Source organism: Pan paniscus, chromosome 19 (assembly GCF_029289425.2).
Source record: "Pan paniscus chromosome 19, NHGRI_mPanPan1-v2.0_pri, whole genome shotgun sequence".
In the NCBI taxonomy this organism is placed as follows: Eukaryota; Metazoa; Chordata; class Mammalia; order Primates; family Hominidae; genus Pan; species Pan paniscus.
This window is the reverse complement of record NC_073268.2, coordinates 79678443-79694337: the sequence shown is the minus strand read 5'-3', so window position 1 is coordinate 79694337 and position 15895 is coordinate 79678443. Positions and strand designations below refer to the sequence as shown.

At 52.3% G+C, this 15895-nt stretch overlaps 1 protein-coding gene across 1 annotated transcript; it reads right to left on the bottom strand.

The window, feature by feature from the left end:
* Positions 1 to 937: 937 nt before the first annotated feature.
* On the bottom strand, positions 938 to 15360 carry LOC100981368 (angiotensin-converting enzyme-like protein Ace3). Its single transcript, XM_063598788.1, is given in 14 exon segments — positions 938 to 1230; positions 1344 to 1452; positions 2949 to 3283; positions 8697 to 8819; positions 9311 to 9409; positions 11960 to 12104; positions 12247 to 12405; positions 12408 to 12469; positions 13068 to 13240; positions 13332 to 13429; positions 13519 to 13710; positions 13966 to 14154; positions 14444 to 14584; positions 15071 to 15360. Coding segments are annotated over 9 exon segments (1098 nt in total). The 5' UTR covers positions 13700 to 13710; positions 13966 to 14154; positions 14444 to 14584; positions 15071 to 15360; the 3' UTR covers positions 938 to 1230; positions 1344 to 1452; positions 2949 to 3225.
* Between the last annotated feature and the right edge of the window lie 535 nt (positions 15361 to 15895).

Genomic DNA, 15895 nt, shown 5'->3' with positions numbered 1-15895 from the left:
TGACCACTGGGCCCGACCCTGGCAATGATACCATTAGGCCTCTGGCCTGCTCTTATAGCAAGTGATCTCCAGCTCAGCTGAGACCTAGGTCCCATGCAGAGCTCCTGCCGCCAAGTCCAGCCAGGGCCTGGTCCTGAGAGGAGGGGGTAGGAGTACACATGAAGACGTGCAAGAAATATGCAATAAGGGCCAGGCGCGGTGGCTCACGCCTGTAATCCCAGCACTTTGGGAGGCAGAGGTGGGCAGATTACCTGAGGTCAGGAGTTTGAGACCAGCCTGGCCAACATGGCGAAGCCCTGTCTCTACTGAAAAAACAAAAATTAGCTGAGTGTGGTGGCACAAACCTATAATCCCAGCTACTCGGGAGGCTGAAGTGGGAGAATCGCTTGTACCCGGGAGGCGGAGGTTGCAGTGAGCCGAGATTGCGCCACTGTACTCCAGCCTGGTAGACAGAGCGAGACGCGAGACTCCATCTGAAAATAAAAAGAAAGAAAGAAAGAAGTATGCAATAAGATGCCTTCTTCAGAGGCCTGAGAGCTCTTAGCATACAGGTACATCTTGGAAGGAGAACAGATTTAAAACCACCTATTAGCAAGTGACCACTGATAAAAGTGTCTGAGTACTGAGTACTGACTGAAAATGAACACACTAGAAAAAGCAAATGGGGGTGGGAATAGGTTTATTGAAAGAGGCTTCCTGGAGAGGAAGGGGAGAAGGGGACTACTGTTCACTGAGCATCTGGGTGGGCTTGTAGTGCTGCAGAGGGTTTGGTGAGCAATTTTGAGCCTGATCTTGGAGGGCAAGGATTCAAATGGGGCATGCACCTTAGGCAAAGGCCAAAGGTGATGTCAGTGCAGAGGGGCTGGGGTGGGGGGAACAAGGGGGTGTGGGAGAGGTGAGTTTGGAGGAAAGAGGTAATTAATAAAGACCCTCAGATGCCATTTTGAACATCTAGATTTAATTGATGAACAACCAAGTTTTTAAGCAATTAGACATGAAAGAAATATTCTGGTGACATAAACTTTACAATGGTGGGTGGGGGAGGAAGGATAGACAAGGAGGCTCAGCAAGGTTTTTACTGGAGTCCAGGTGAGAGGCTTAGAGTCCTGGGCTGGATGTGCGTTTGTCATGCAGAGCCACAGTGCCTAGTGGGGGCCTCTTTGGCCACTGTGGCTGGGGGATGAGAAGAGGGCAGAGATGTCCTGGCTGCCCCTCTGTTGGACAGGCTGGCTGTGGAGGAAAAGAAGGGGCTATTTCTCATGAGCTCAGTACATGGGGTGCTGAGCTCTGAGTAGGGACTTGGGCAGTGGGACATTCATTCATTCATTCATTCATTCACTTACTCATTCCATCATTTTCCAAGTCCCTTTTGTGCACCATGGCCTGTGCTGACTAGAGTTGTTACAGAGGGGCACACTCCTGATGTGCATCCAGCTCTTATAGAGCTAATAGCTAGTAATAGGGACAAATAAGGACATTATGGCACAGAAAAGTAAGAGCAGGGACAGAGTCATCAAACAAGGGTGCTGTAGAGCCTGGGGCTGGAGCAAGTGCTTGGGCTCAGCCAGATCTCAGAAAGACCTTTTGAAACCTGGACAGGGGCAGGGTCCATGGAGATCTCAGCCTAGTATCTCTGTCCCCTGAACACCTGAGTTTGGGGCTCAGATTCTTAATTCAGAGAGACCTGGTCTCCTCTTTTGGCCACCCTCTCACCAGCTCAGTTGCAGCCGGGGTACCCCTTCTCTGTAGTTACTGGCTATAATGCCCTTTCCCCTCAAGTTTTCCCTATTCTCTGACAGACACTGACTCCCAGCCTCCCCAGGAGCCCATGCAACCTCCATCCAGACGCTCTGAATCCCCAATATTGAATGTAGGATCCTCATGGCAGGCAGACCCAGGCTGAGGATAATGAACTAGGAAAGGCAGAGGCAGAGGCCTTCCCGTTCTTTCCCCAGGCTTGTTTCTAGAGCACTAATTTCCCAAGTATTCTCCTACAGTTCCCTCCTTCCTGTCCTCCCCATCCCCCACTGAGCCTGAAAAGGTGCTGTTTGTCCTATGCTCGCTCCCCAGGGCAACGGGCCAGGCAGCAGGTGTGTGTGTGTTGAACAAGGCCATCTCCAGAGCAGAGTGGTTGGAGATGAGCTTTGTTTAAATATTAAAGAAGTCAATCATTAATCAAGCCTGGCTCAATGCCCAGCAACCCACTGTCTCCATTTGGAAGGGCTTGGGCTGGGGCAGAGAGAGCCATGGGGCAGTTTGTGAGGCTACTTGCATCTCAACTGGTCAACAAAGAGCTTTTGGGGGCTGGATTATGTAGTCCAACACAGGGCTGGCCCAAGGATTAGCAGAAAGATGTGCTGGTTGGTATAAAAGCACAGTGCTCATAAACTGGGCACTGGTGATTCGTAAAGGAATGTCCTGTTCTACCTGAGTACATTTTATGTACTGTGGACTGAAGCAGAGTCCTTTTTCTAACCAGAGCAGAAGTGGACTGAAGCAGAGTCCTTTTTCTAACCAGAGCAGAGATTCCTTGGGCACTGCAGTCCCATAGCCGGGTTACTGAAAAAAACAAGGCTGTGTGCAGAACCAATTCTGGGCATGACTTGGGGTGGGGGCTGGTTTGCAGGGACACAGCCACTGGGTCAATAAAACCTTAGGTCCTGAGCCACCAGGGGAAGGAGTTTGGCCTGAAACCCAGGACACACATAGAATCACATAGAGCCAGTTGTTTGTGCACACAGCCTCACATACATGAGTTTGCAAACACACAATTACAATATCACATGTACCCAGATCTGCCACAGCTGAACCCAATTATAATTGGGCACTATGCATGCAGGCTGTCCCCTCCTCTGCCCCCCAACTCTCTGGCTCAGCCTCCCTCCTCCTGTCCCCCAGCCTCACCAGTTCACTGGTGTCTAGTCCCAGCTTCACCATTCAGCTCTTACCCTTGGAGGCTTCCTGCTTTACTGTGTGAAAATCCAGATGGCCAGGCTGATTGAGCACAGCATCAGGACAAGGCAGAGGCCCAGCAGCATCCACTGTCCTTTAGCAGCCTGGCAGGGTTCCATGGCTATGCCCAGGAAGCAGGCATTGGGCAGTGGGCTGAATATCTCAGTGTCTTGAGTCAGTGACTGTTTTTCCAGGGACTGCAGCCTGCAGGCCAGCCCCAGCACCACCAGAGACATGACAAAGCCCAGGGCCAACAGCACCCAGTACCCAAATTTAGCCTGGTTGGGGTCCAGCTTCAGACTCAGGAATGTCACTTTGTCTGTGTCTTTTTCTGTGGAAGACATAGGAGTCTCATAGGGTGGGTAGAACTGGAGAGGGACCCCTGGGGTCTCCTGTGGCTGTCAGAGGAGATCTGATTGGACTACATGCCCCTGCATGCAAGGGACCAGAGGCAAGATGCTGATCCTTTGCTCAGATGTCAGCCTGGCAACCTAGCTGGACAGTGTGCAAGGAAGCAACTGAGCCGGGGGCTGTGGTGGGAGTGGTGGTCTTGGCTGAAGCTGCATCAGGCCTGGTACAGACAGGGTCCCACAGCAGCAGTGCTGTTGATTCAAGCCAGGTCATGAATGAGCCAGGGGTTAAGGCTGGGTAGGGGTAGGTACTAGGACAGAGCAGGGTAAGGTGGAGCCTGGGGCTGGCCCAGAGCTGGAACCAGGGTCAGATTATCAAACCTTCAAAGGAACAGCTGAAGTCTGGCCAGCCTAAGATGTCCCCTTGCTGCATGTTCTGTCACCAGCCAGGTCAGTAGGGGTTTGAAGTAGGTCATGAAGACCTTTGTAGACACCTCAGACTCCCCAGTCAGCATCTTTAGGACCTCTGGCCAGGGCTTGCTTGAGCCCAGCTTTAGAGCATCCCTAGGGGAGTGGGTGCAGCTGTGAGGCTGTGTGAGGGCATCAGCTGGTGCAGCTGAGACCCCCAGTGCACCCAATCCCGGCCCCAGCGATTGGCCAGCCAGAACTTTCCCGCAGAGCTTGGCATAGTGGATACCATCACAAGTTTGAAAGAAGATTAATCTGGGTTTGAATCTCAGCTCTGCCATTTAGTAGCTGTGGGGCCTTGGGCAAGTAACCTTTCTGAGCCTCAGTTTCCATATCCATAAAACGGAGATGATAATGGTATCTACCTCGAAGAGCCATGGTAATGATTAAATAAACACGGTGCTGGGAGCATAGCATGCAGGCAATACATGTTAACTACTGATGATGATGATGATTCCTAGTACTACTGGTAATACTGTGATGATTATTATTCTCCTGGACTCAAATAGGCATAAAGTCCTGAGACACTGTTTCCCGTGAGGTGCTCGCTGTTGGTAATAGTGGCAGCTCTTCACCCCTTTCTGGTTTCAGGGAGGGTTTGGGAGGATTAGAAACATCATGAGCATGGGAGGTGCTCCGCACACCACCTGTAGTGCTGCACAAATGTCAGCTGTGTTTCACGGCACACCCAGTCCTTAGGGGCAGGTGGTTGAACTTTATGCTAGGTCCCTTGGGCTCACAATGGGAGTATAAGGTGTGCTGAAGCCAGGGCTCCAGGCTTCTCCACTCCAGAGTCCCCAGGAGAGGCAGTGGTGGGCAGATGTTTATCCTTCACAACCTGTTGTTCCTTGATCCAACTCTCAGGACAGACTTGGGACCCAGAGGCCCAGAGGTCACGATCTAGAGTCTAGACTAACAGGGCCCAGGCTTAAACCTGACCTAGCAGTGCTACTTATGGACTGCATAACCTTAAGCAGACAACTTAGCCTCTCTCGGCCTCAGTTTCCTCATCAGTAAAATGGGAGCCATGAATACCTGCCCTCATTGTGATGAGGACTAAGTCCCACAATGATGAAGGAGGGTTTGTAGCTTGCAAAGGCTTATGCGCATCACTTAATAAACAACTGGAAAAGAAAGAGTTAGGGAAACCAAAGGTCAGTGGGGCCTTGGCAGATACCACTGGAGAAGAAAAACCACAACTAACTCTAGGTAAGAGGTTCTGATGCTGGCTCCTGAGTAAGAGGAAGAACCTAGTAGGGGAAAAGCTTCAACCATTGAGAATCTACCCATTTAGAAACAGTCCTTCAGGCTGGGTGGGACAAGATGTTTGACCAAAGGGCAGCCAACAGCCCATGTGGACAGGACATGAGACCAGAGAGCAGCAGAGATGACAAATAGATGCTGCCTGGAGCTTTCAACTCCAAAGTGACAACAACACACCCCATGGACAAGGTCAGGCGCACCATGGCTGGTGGGGTGAAGCTGGGTGACTTTGAGAACTTTGACCAGGCCCAATTCAACCCTCCATTCCCAACAGAAGCAGCCCAGAGCCTGACTCAGGGCCATCACATTTAGGAGGATGAATCAAAAGTAGCAAAACCAAGTTTTAAGATCAATTAGGCAAAAGAGCAGCCAAGAATCTTTCTCTTTTCCCCCTGCAAGCACTCACATCCCCTCTCCCCTCCACAAACCATATTCGGCTCTGCTGCTATTTCATCATCTGCAAAGGTCATGACATCCTCCTTACTCAGAAACCTTTCCTCTGCCCACGGCTCACAAAATGGTATGTGAAGTCCTAAGCCTGGAATCAGGATTTTCCCTGAGCAGGAGTCTGGCCAGGGACACACAGGGACTGGTGAGCAATGACAAGAGATGACTCACTGGCCACATGCTTTGGTGCCAAGTCAGACCCTGAGAGCCCTGTGCACCTTGAGTGGGGTGAGCGTGGGAAGTGGTGAAAATGACTGAGGTCAAACATCCCACCAATCAGGTGGGATGAAAGAGGTGAGTTGATGTAAAAGAAAACAGATATCTTGGCCAGGCGTGGTGGCTCACACCTGTAATCCCAGCACTTTCGGAGGCTGAGGTGGGTGGATCCCTTGAGGCCAGACGTTCGAGACCAGCCTGGCCAGCATGGTAGAACCCCGTCTCTACTAAAAATGCAAAAATTAACCAGGCGTGGTGGTGTGTGCCTGTAATCCCAGCTACTCTGGAGGCTGAGGCACGAGAATTGCTTGATCCCAGGAGGTGGAGGTTGTAGTGAGTCGAGATCATACCACCACAGTCCAGCCTGGGTGACAGAGTGAGACTGTCTCAAAAACAGAAAAGAAAAGAAGAGAAGAAAAGAAAAGAAAAGAAAAGAAAAGAAAACAGATATCTGCTATTTTTTTCTCTTTCTTCTTCTACTTTTTTTTTTTTTTTTTTTTTCAGACGGGGGTCTCGCTCTGTTGCCGAGGGTGAAGCACAGTGGTGTGATCTCAGTTCACTGCAGCCTCGACCTCCCAGGCTTAAGTGATCCTCCTACCTCAGCCTCCTGAGTAGTTGGGACTACAAGTGCGTGCCACCATGCCTGGCCAAATTTTGTTCATTTTTTGTAGATACAGGATCTAATCATGTTGCCCACTCTGGTCTCAAACTCCTAGGTTTAAGGGATCCTCCCATCTTGGCTTTCCAAAGTTTTGAGGTTATAGGTATGAGCCACCATGCCTGCTTTCTGCTATTTCTTGCACACTTGCATTTGAGGACAAAACTCCCTCCTTGGTCCCCCGGCATGACCTCCTAATCCTCTTTCTATGTTCACGAAAGCCCCTTTCTATTGCCTGGTATTATGAAATTTATTTATTTATTTATTTATTTGAGATGGAGTTTCCCTCTTGTCGCCCACGCTGGAGTGCAGTGGCATGATCTCAGCTCACTGCAACCTCCGCCTCCCAGGTTCAAGCAATTCTCCTGCCTCAGCCTTCCAAGTAGCTGCGATTACAGGCAACCATCACCACTCTCAGCTAATTTTTTGTATTTTTAGTAGAGACTGGGTTTTTCCATGTTGGGCAGGCTGGTCTCGAACTCCTAACCTCAGGTGATCCGCCAGCCTCAACCTCCCAAAGTGCTGGGATTACAGGTGTGAGCCACCATGCCCGGCCATGAAATTTATTTATCCTGTGGTTCATCTACCCCTGTTGGATGCAGAGCAGCTGGTCTGCATGAGGACAAGTAAATGTTTACTGAATGAATAAATGACAGGCAGCCAGAGATATGAATGCAAAGAGCAGAGAGGTGCCCTTATGTTCAACATGTTCAGAAAAGCTCAAAGCTGGGCAATCAGCTAGAATAAAGCCCTGAGACGTGAAAGGATGGAAGAGCAAATCTACTAGGGAGACAACAGTCATGCAAGGTGCAGCCCTCCCTAGGAGCAAAGCCCAGGGGATCAGTCCTGAAACCCCATCTGGCCTGGTGGCTACAGATAAATTGCATGGTGGAATCAAAAATATGCTCATTAAATTTGCAAAGGATACTAAATTTGTGGCAGTGTTAATCCTCTAGGAGAGAGGAATAAAGCTCAAGATGACCTTGACCAATTAGGGAAATGGGCCTATTGAAATCCATTGAAATTCAACAGGAAAATGATCAAGTCGGTGGGTGAGCTCCACATCTCCAAGGTTGGAGTGCTGATCTTGGAACCAGTTAGACCTGGATCTAAGCTCACCAGGGGCTGTATTCTTTGAATGATGGAGGCGAACAGGGTGAAAGATAATGTGTTCTGGAGTCAGTTCTGGGTTCAAAGCATGACTTTGCTTCTTGCTAGATGAATGACGCACAACGACACCACCTCTCTTGCCTTCAGTTTCATCATTTGTAAAAGGCAGATAATAATATCCACTTTGCAAAGTTAAGAGCTATTATTATAATATGAAACACTGTAAGAGTACTCATCAGAGAGCGCCTCCTGTAGTAGTAAATGCTTCACATTTTCAGTTCAGTCCCCTACTCCCTCAGGGTTTGCTTTAGGACTAAAAACCACTGCCACATAGGTAAGCATGGAAAGAATAAGCTAAACACCAAGTGCAGAGAAAAAGACTCAAGGGTCAAAGTGGACCACAGGCTGACCAGAAGCATGCCAAGAGGCTACTGTGAAAGCAACCTGGATCAGCCTGGGAACTGGATTTGGGCACCTCCAAGAAGAGGTGGGAGAAACAGACTGCACTCAAGGGTGTGCTAAGTGCTGCTGAGAGGGTAGGTCAGCACCTTGTAAGGAAAGGATAAGGGGGATTAGGACGGAAGGCTGAAGCCTGAGGTAGAACCCCAGTGCTGGCTTCCTATCTGGGACAGTTTGGCTTACTGGCATATGTGTGTGCATGTGTGTGTGTGTGTGTTAGTGGGAAGGGCTAAACATTGTCTTTTCTTTCTTTCTTTTTTTTTTTTGAGATGGAGTTTCACCTTGTTGCCCAGGCTGGAGTGCAATGGTGCAGTCTTGGCTCACTGCAACATCCACCTCCCACATTCAAGTGATTCTCCTGCCTTAGCCTCTCAAGTGGCTGGGATTACAAGTGCCTGCCATCACGCCCGGCTAATTTTTGTATTTTTGGTAGAGACGGGGTTTCACTATGTTGGCCAGGCTGGTTTCGAACTCCTGCCCTCAGGTGATCCGCCTGCCTTGACTTCCCAAAGTGCTGGGATTACAGGCATGAGCCACTGCGCCCAGCCTAAGCAGTGTCTCTGAACACAGAAGGCTACACAAGAGGAAATGGGCTCTGATTAATGTAGGAAAGACTGCAGTCTGACATGAGGAAGAAATTCCGCTAGAATATAAGCTTAATGAAGCTCTGCTCAAGGTGTCTAGTGTAGTCAGGTGTGGAGAGGGAGCCTGGAGCAGGACTTCCTTAGAGGGAGATGGGGGAGCCCAGAACAAATGAAGGAGAGGGCACTCACCCCAGGAGCTTCCCGGCAATCTTGGAGTTGTAGATGTCACACTGGTGCAGTGGACCCATGTGGTCCGAGGCTTTGCACAGTGTTTCGTGGAACTGGAACCGGAGCACCAGACTGAGGAAGTACCTGGTTGAGAAACGTGAGGGCAGGCTGAGGAGTGGAGACCAGGAGTGGGAAACTCAGAGCCACTTGGGACCAGGCAGCTCTGACATGCAGTGGCCACGAGGGCCCCATGTCAGCAGTCACTGCCTGAGCGGAGGCTCCTTGGGCAGGGCCCAGTCTTGGGCTGACCCTAGAGTGCTGGGGGGCTCTCCTTCTCTAGCTTTCTGAACCAGCAGTCACCCCAACCCTTGCCACCCTCTGACCTGCTCTCCTCCAAGGGACAGCAGGGATGGTCTAGAATATTCTCATCAGCTCTGCCCTCTACACCGGACCTGATGCAAAAGCTCAAAGGATTCTAGGTCAGAGGCCTCAGAAGGCTGTGCAACCCAACAGGAAGAGATGGGCAGGGGTACAGGGTGACATTTGGACCTAGGGCCTTCCTGCAAATCCTCACCCCAGTTCCCACGCCCCTCAACTCCTAGGACTGGCACTGCTAACAGGGCCCAGACCTTTACCGTATGTAGGGCACACCAGCAGAAATGTGGAACTTGGCACCTGGATCAAAGTCTTCCTCTGAGTGAGGAATAGCGGGGCACAAGCCCTGGTATTTCAACCTGGCAGGGAAAAGGCAGAGGGCTTGGTGGTGGTGTCTGGCAGGTTCTCAGAGCCTCTTTCTTTTCCTTCCTTCCTTCCTTCCTTCCTTCCTTCCTTCCTTCCTTCCTTCCTTCCTTCCTTCCCTCCCTCCCTCCCTCCCTCCCTCCTTTCTTCCTTTCCTTCTTTTCTTCTTTCTTTCTTTTTTTTTTTTTTCAGAGTCTTGCCCTGTTGCCCAGGCTGAAGTTCAGTGGCGTGATCTCAGCTCACTGTAACCCCCCCATCCTGGGTTCAAGTGAGTCTCTTGTCTCAGCTTCCCAAGTAGCTGGGATTATAGGCGTGAGCCACCGCACCTGGCCTGCCTTTTTCTTTTCAAAGCACCTACGTGTCTATCAAAACTGGACTTGGCAGGCTGAGGATACCTAATGCATTTTTATTGATTAAATAAATGAAAACACATGGGATTGGGAATCAGAGTAAAACAATAGCAGTTAACACTGACTGAACACTTCCTCTATGCTCAGAACCATGTCTGGCTCTCCACATAGACTCACGCATCATGCACTCAACACCGTCCTGGTCTCTGGGGGAGGGACCAGTGGGGGAGCGGGGGAGGCAAGGCCCCTGCTTGCATCCTAACAGTGGGGGACATATTATAGACCAATAAACAAGGTCATTTCATCTAGTAAGAAGTCTTGAGAAGAGAAAAGAGTAACAACACTGTGGGGCAGTACTACTATTATTCCCATTTTGCAGATGAGGAAACCAAGGTTTGGAGATCAGGGAATTGGCCTCAGGACACAGAGCCAGTCACAGTCACACCCTGATAACCTGAAGGTCTGTTTTTGCCCCTCTGAGATGTGCGACTGTGGGAAAGTTGCTGATTGTCTCCGAGTCTTGTTGTAAAATGTCTATAAAATGGAAGGAAGTAGGCCAGGTGTGGTGGCTCACACCTGTAATCCCAGCACTTTGAGAGGCTGATGTGGGAGGATTGCTTGAGCCCAGGAGTTCGAGACCAGCCTGGGCAACAAAGTGAGACCCTGTCCCCATAAAAAATACAAAAATGAGCCAGGTGTTCTGGTGCGCATCTGTAGTCCCAGCTACTCAGGTGCTGAGGCAGGAGGATCGCTTGAGCCCAGGAGGTCAGGGCTGCAGTGAGCCATGATTGCACCACTGCACTCCAGCCTGGGCAACAGAGTGAGACCCTGTCTCAAAAACAAGGCTTCATCATTGGCTCACTGGAGCCTCTGAACCATCTCCAAGGTCAACAGAGTGTCAGGAGCTTCCCTCCCAGTTGACAGGGCCTTATTCAAGGCCCGGGGAGTTGCCACCCCTCCTGCTTAGCCCCAGGGTTCCATCAGCTGGGGTGATGGGCAGGGCTGACAGAGGCCTCCTGCAGGTGCCTCAGATGGCCTATGAGGGTGACCTTAGAGAGGCACGAGGTCAAGACTCTGCCAAGCCCACCAGGGAGACCTGCTCCTGAAGTCAAGGGTGGGAGTGAGAGGACAAGGGGAGGAGCTCCCAGCTCTGCCACCTGCTCGTTTGCTGTGTGACCTCGGGCTGGTTTGTGACCTCTGTGAGCTTTAGCTGTTGCTTCTGTGAGCTGAGCGCTTTGAAGTGATCACAACGCAAGGTGGCTGTAAATGTTCAAATTAAACATAAGAGGCCGGGCACAGTGGCTCATGCCTGTAATCCCCGCATTTTGGGAGGCCTAGGCAGGCAGATCCCTTGAGCCCAGGAGTTTAAACCTGGGCAACATGGCGAACCCCATCTCTTAAAAAAAAAAATTACACAAAACTAGCCAGTATAGTGGCGCACACCTATAGTCCCAGCTACTCAGGAGGCTGAGGAAGGAGGATTGGTTGAGGCTGGGAGGTTAGGGCTGCAGTGAGCTGTGATCATGCCACTGTACTCCAGCCTGAGTGACAGAGCGATGCCCTGTCTCAAAAAACAAACAAAAAAAGTAAGAGCCTGTTGCAGAGCCAGGAGCACCCCCTGGCAACCCCGAATCACACTATGACCAGCAGACTGAAGCTGGTCAGTCCGAGGCCTGCCACATATGGAGGAGCCCTGGTCACAGGCATTTATTATCCCATCAAATGGCCAGGGGTCAGTGATGAGGTGTAACACGGGGGTCCCTCACTCGAGAGTGATGCCTCCCAACTGCTGGTGGGTTCCCATGGCAGCTTGGGGATGTTAAGCCCGAGGCAGGCATGCGTGCATTTTAGGGGCCTGCCTCTCTCCCATGGGGAGTCTTTCCCCAGAAAGGAAAGTGCTCAGGCCCCCGCACACTCCATTGCCTGGCACCAGGAAGGGAGGGAGGTTTGGGAGGGCCTGCCTGGTGGTCAGTGTTCTGTGATTAGAGAAGCTCAGTTGCAATCATTGTGTGAGCTTCCCAGCTACCCAGGGAGCAGGTGGGGCCATCACCAGGGTCCATTTTTCACAGATGAGGAGACTGAAGCCTAGAAAGGCTAAAAGACCTGCTCAGTGCCTGCGTGGAAGATTAGAGAGGTTCTTGTGCTGCAGAAAGTCCTGGAAATGGCCCATCTGGTGGAAGATGGTGCCCAACCCACCTGAGGTTCCACCACTCCTGATTGTAGATGTCCTTCCAGATGGTGCCGGCAAAGACCTTCCAGCGAAACAGGTCCATCAGGTAGCCGAAGGGGATGAAGGCGATCTTCTCCAGGGCAATATGCATCAGGAAATTGACCTCATCCTCTGGGAAGAGGGTGAGGGCAGTCAAGAGGCAACCCCTGGGATCTCCTTCCTGTAGCTTTGCCCGAGAGCCCTGACCCCACCAAGCCCTAGCTGCGGTCCCAGGCTTGTGCTGCCCTCCTGCTGGGCCCTTGATCCTCATCACCTGAGTCCTGGTGCTAGAGGCTGAGCAGGCCTATGTTGAGCAGGTGCTTGTGGGAGGAGGCCGAGAGGGTGATCACAGACCCCACAGCCTCTTCAAAGGCTGGGTTGGCACCTGCGCGGAAGATGACGGAGAGGTTCTTGTACTGCAGGAAGTACTGGAATGGCCCATTTCGTGGAAGATGGAGAGCGGGTCTTCTGTGGTCACTTCCGTGCACTTCTTTATTCTACAAGCAAAGGGCATGGGTCAAGGAGCATGGAGAAAGGGAGTTTCCCCATTCAGACTCCTTGAGGGATTGGGTGGTCGGGTTGGAGCCCAGACAGGCCTTGGCAGTTGTTCTTTTTTTTTTTTTTCTTTTGAGACGGAGTCTTGCTGTGTCTCCCAGGCTGGAGTGCAATGGTGCGATCTTGGCTCACTGCAGCCTCCGGCTCCCAGGTTCCAGTGATTCTCCTGTCTCAGCCTCCTAGCTGGGATTACAGGCACATGTCACCATGCCTGGCTAATTTTTGTATTTTTAGTAGAGACAGGGTTTCACCATGTTGGCCAGGCTGGTCTCGAACTCCTGACCTCACGTGATCCACTGCCTTGGCCTCCCAAAGTGCTAGGATTACAGGCGTGAGCCACCGTGCCCGGCCGGCAATTGTTCTTTCTTACTCCAGGCCCCATATCCACCCAGCAACCAAGGCCTTTCCTCTCACGTCACCTTTCCTTCTGTGTTTCTCACTTGCCTTCTCCCTCCTCTGCCCTGGCTTTCCCCTGCCCACACCTAAGACAGCCAGACGGGGCAGAGGAGAGGACCGGGTGTGTGGTGCCGCTGTGAGCACCTGAAATCGTCGTCCTGGTAGAAGTTCCAGGCAGAGATGTGACACTCCACCTCTCGCCCATCGGTTGGCCTCATTAGCATCAACTTTTTCCAGAAACTGGGTGGGGCAGGTGGCAGCGCCAAGGAGGTGAAGAATGTCTCAGCCTCTTCCAACATTTTCTCTGGCTTCCAGTGCTATGGGAGAAGAGGGGGTGTGGGGGGCGCTGCCCTGTTTGTCCAAGGATGCCAATGGGGAGGGGCAGGGACAGACAGGCCAAGCACTAACCTGGACTTTCATGATCTTTGTGACATCCTCTGGGATCTTCTTCAGGAAGGGCAGGACCGGGTCTAAGATGTTGACCCAGGACTGAGCCAACGTGTTCTCTGGAAGAGGAGGAGAGGGGCTAAGAGGAGGCTGGAGACAGTCTCTGCCCTTATCTGGCACTCACCTCGGCCACCAGCAGGGCCTTTACCCAGGAGGTGGGCAGGGATGGGCCCCCTCAGGTCGATGAGCTCGGGCCCATAGTGGCGGTGGAGGGCCCCGCGCACGTAGGTGTGCAGGTTCAGGTAGAGTGGCCGCAGCTCCTGGAATAGCCGCTCCAGGTCTTGCTCCAGGGTATCCGACTCATACTTGGAGCGCCACAAGGCCCCCATGTCTTTGTAACCTAGGACAGGAGAGAGGACTCACCAGGAGCTCACCATCTCACCCTTTAGCCATGGCCTAGCTGACAGGATACCCAGACGCCTTCTAGGGAAGCCACTCAACCTCGCTGACCGTCTGGGTCTTCTTTGGCAAAACGGGGAGAATACCTGCCCATTTCAGAAAGGCACTGAGCAAAGTCCATGATCCGAGCTCCCCACCATGCCTGCAAGGCCCTGAGTCCCCTCTTATCCCACCTCATCCTTAGCCCTGTGGTCACCTGGGCTTCTTTCAGGTCTTCCAGAGCACCGGCTCCTCCTGCCGCGGAGCCTCTGCCTAGGCTGCTCTTCTTTCACATCTTGCTTCCCGTCTTTTGCCCATCTTTCAGGTCTTGGATAAATGTCAGAGGCCTTCCCTGTCCACTTGTCTGCAGCAGCCTCTTCTCATTCTCTTTCTCAGCAGCCTCTTCCTATTCCGCATCACCCCAGATGGTAGTGAGAGACAGGTGTTTACTGAATATGGTCTGTCTCCCTGCAGGACCGTAGGTGCATGAGGGCAGGTGCCTGTCTTTTCACCTATGTGTCGTCAGAACCTCCCCAGCACCTAGCACATAGGTGCTCTATGAATATTTGGAGAGCCCAGCTGCAGGGCTCATAGGTCCTGTCTCCAGGGCCCTACAGCCACCTTCACCCTGGGAAAGCTCAGCTTTGCCCCTTCCTTGCCATCACTCCAAGCTCTGTGGCATCCCATCTGCTCACCGTTGAGCTGTGAAGCCTTGTTGCTGAGCTCCACATAGTGCTCGAAGGTGGTGCAGATCTGGCAGCCCACGGCATCCTGCCAGCCCTGCCAGGCCCACAGCAGCTCCTCTTTGTCCCTGGAGGTGGCCATGACTTCGAGTTCTATGCCCAGAAAAGGAGCCATGGGGGACCCACTCCCACTTGCCTCTTCCCTCACCCTCCTGGCAATAAGGGAGGGTGGTTGGGGGCTGGGAGGGGCCCCTGGAAGGGACTGAGTGCTGGAGATTCTGTGGTTGGGTGGGACAGGGCTTGGGTGTTCACCAGGCTCCAGGGACAGGCAGGGCCCCTCATTCAGGCACACCTGGGCCATACTGTATGTCATCTCCATGTAGGCCAGAAGCTCGTTATACTGGGGGGACAGGTGTTACCCAGGGTAGGCTGGTGCCCCAGGTCCCCCCCCAGTGCTCGCCCCACCAGCCAGGAGAGATCGGTACCCCCACCTCTACTCCTCTCCTTCTCCAGAGGAAGTTCTGATCCTGCCCTTCCTCCACTCCCTGCCTCCCTCCTGCCCCAGGCACTCTGTCTCCCCTACCAGAACCCTAGGACCAGGGAGCATGTGCCTAAAGGCCTGGGGGTTCCATCCATCACCTCCCGCAGCTCGTCCTTGGACAGAGCTGCCTTGTCTATGTTCTGCAGCTTACTCAGCATGCCATTCACATCCGGGTCCTTGAACTGGGTGACTTTAAACAGGCGGGCCTGGGTGCCAAAGTAAATCATGAACTGGGACCTCTCCATGTCCTTGTGCAGCTGCAAAGAGGGCCACCAAGGTTGGGGGACAGGGGAAGGGTCCCACTTGACCTCCAGGGCCATGGCACCCTAACTGACTCCCTAATCCCATTCGCTTAGGGAGCAAGATTTGCTGAGAGGGAGAGGGCAGAAACCTGTATCTCTAAAAGCAAGGAGGTGAGATTTACAAAGGACAAGAAGCAAGAGATTCTTGCCCGGAGGAAGTTTAGGGCTTCCAGGAGGCCCAGAGCTTGCAGCCCTCTTTGACATGTACACTGGGGCTTCCCTTGTTCCTCTTGCTTGGGATGGGGGCAGGAGGTGTGGTGCCCCATGGTCCCAAATCCCTGAAAAGAGCAAAGAGAGGAGAGGCTGGGGTGGAGGTGGTACCACATCATCTCCTCCTGATTTTTTCTGGTGATGTTGGTGACATAGTTCCAAGTGGCCTCCATGAACTTGTTCAACACAACTTCACCTGTTTGGTCATAAAACTGCAGGAAGATCTTGGCCTCGGTCTCATTGTAGAAGTCATCTGCAGGGAAGGAGATGGGCATCATGTGCTGAGAAGGTCCTGTCCGCACCCAGTCCCTTTGTCTGGTCCCATGCTTCTTGGGGTCCCAGCCACACCTAAACTGTGTTCACCCTTGATCCTGAGCCAAGGAAAGAGCTGCCCATAACAGAGGAGCACAA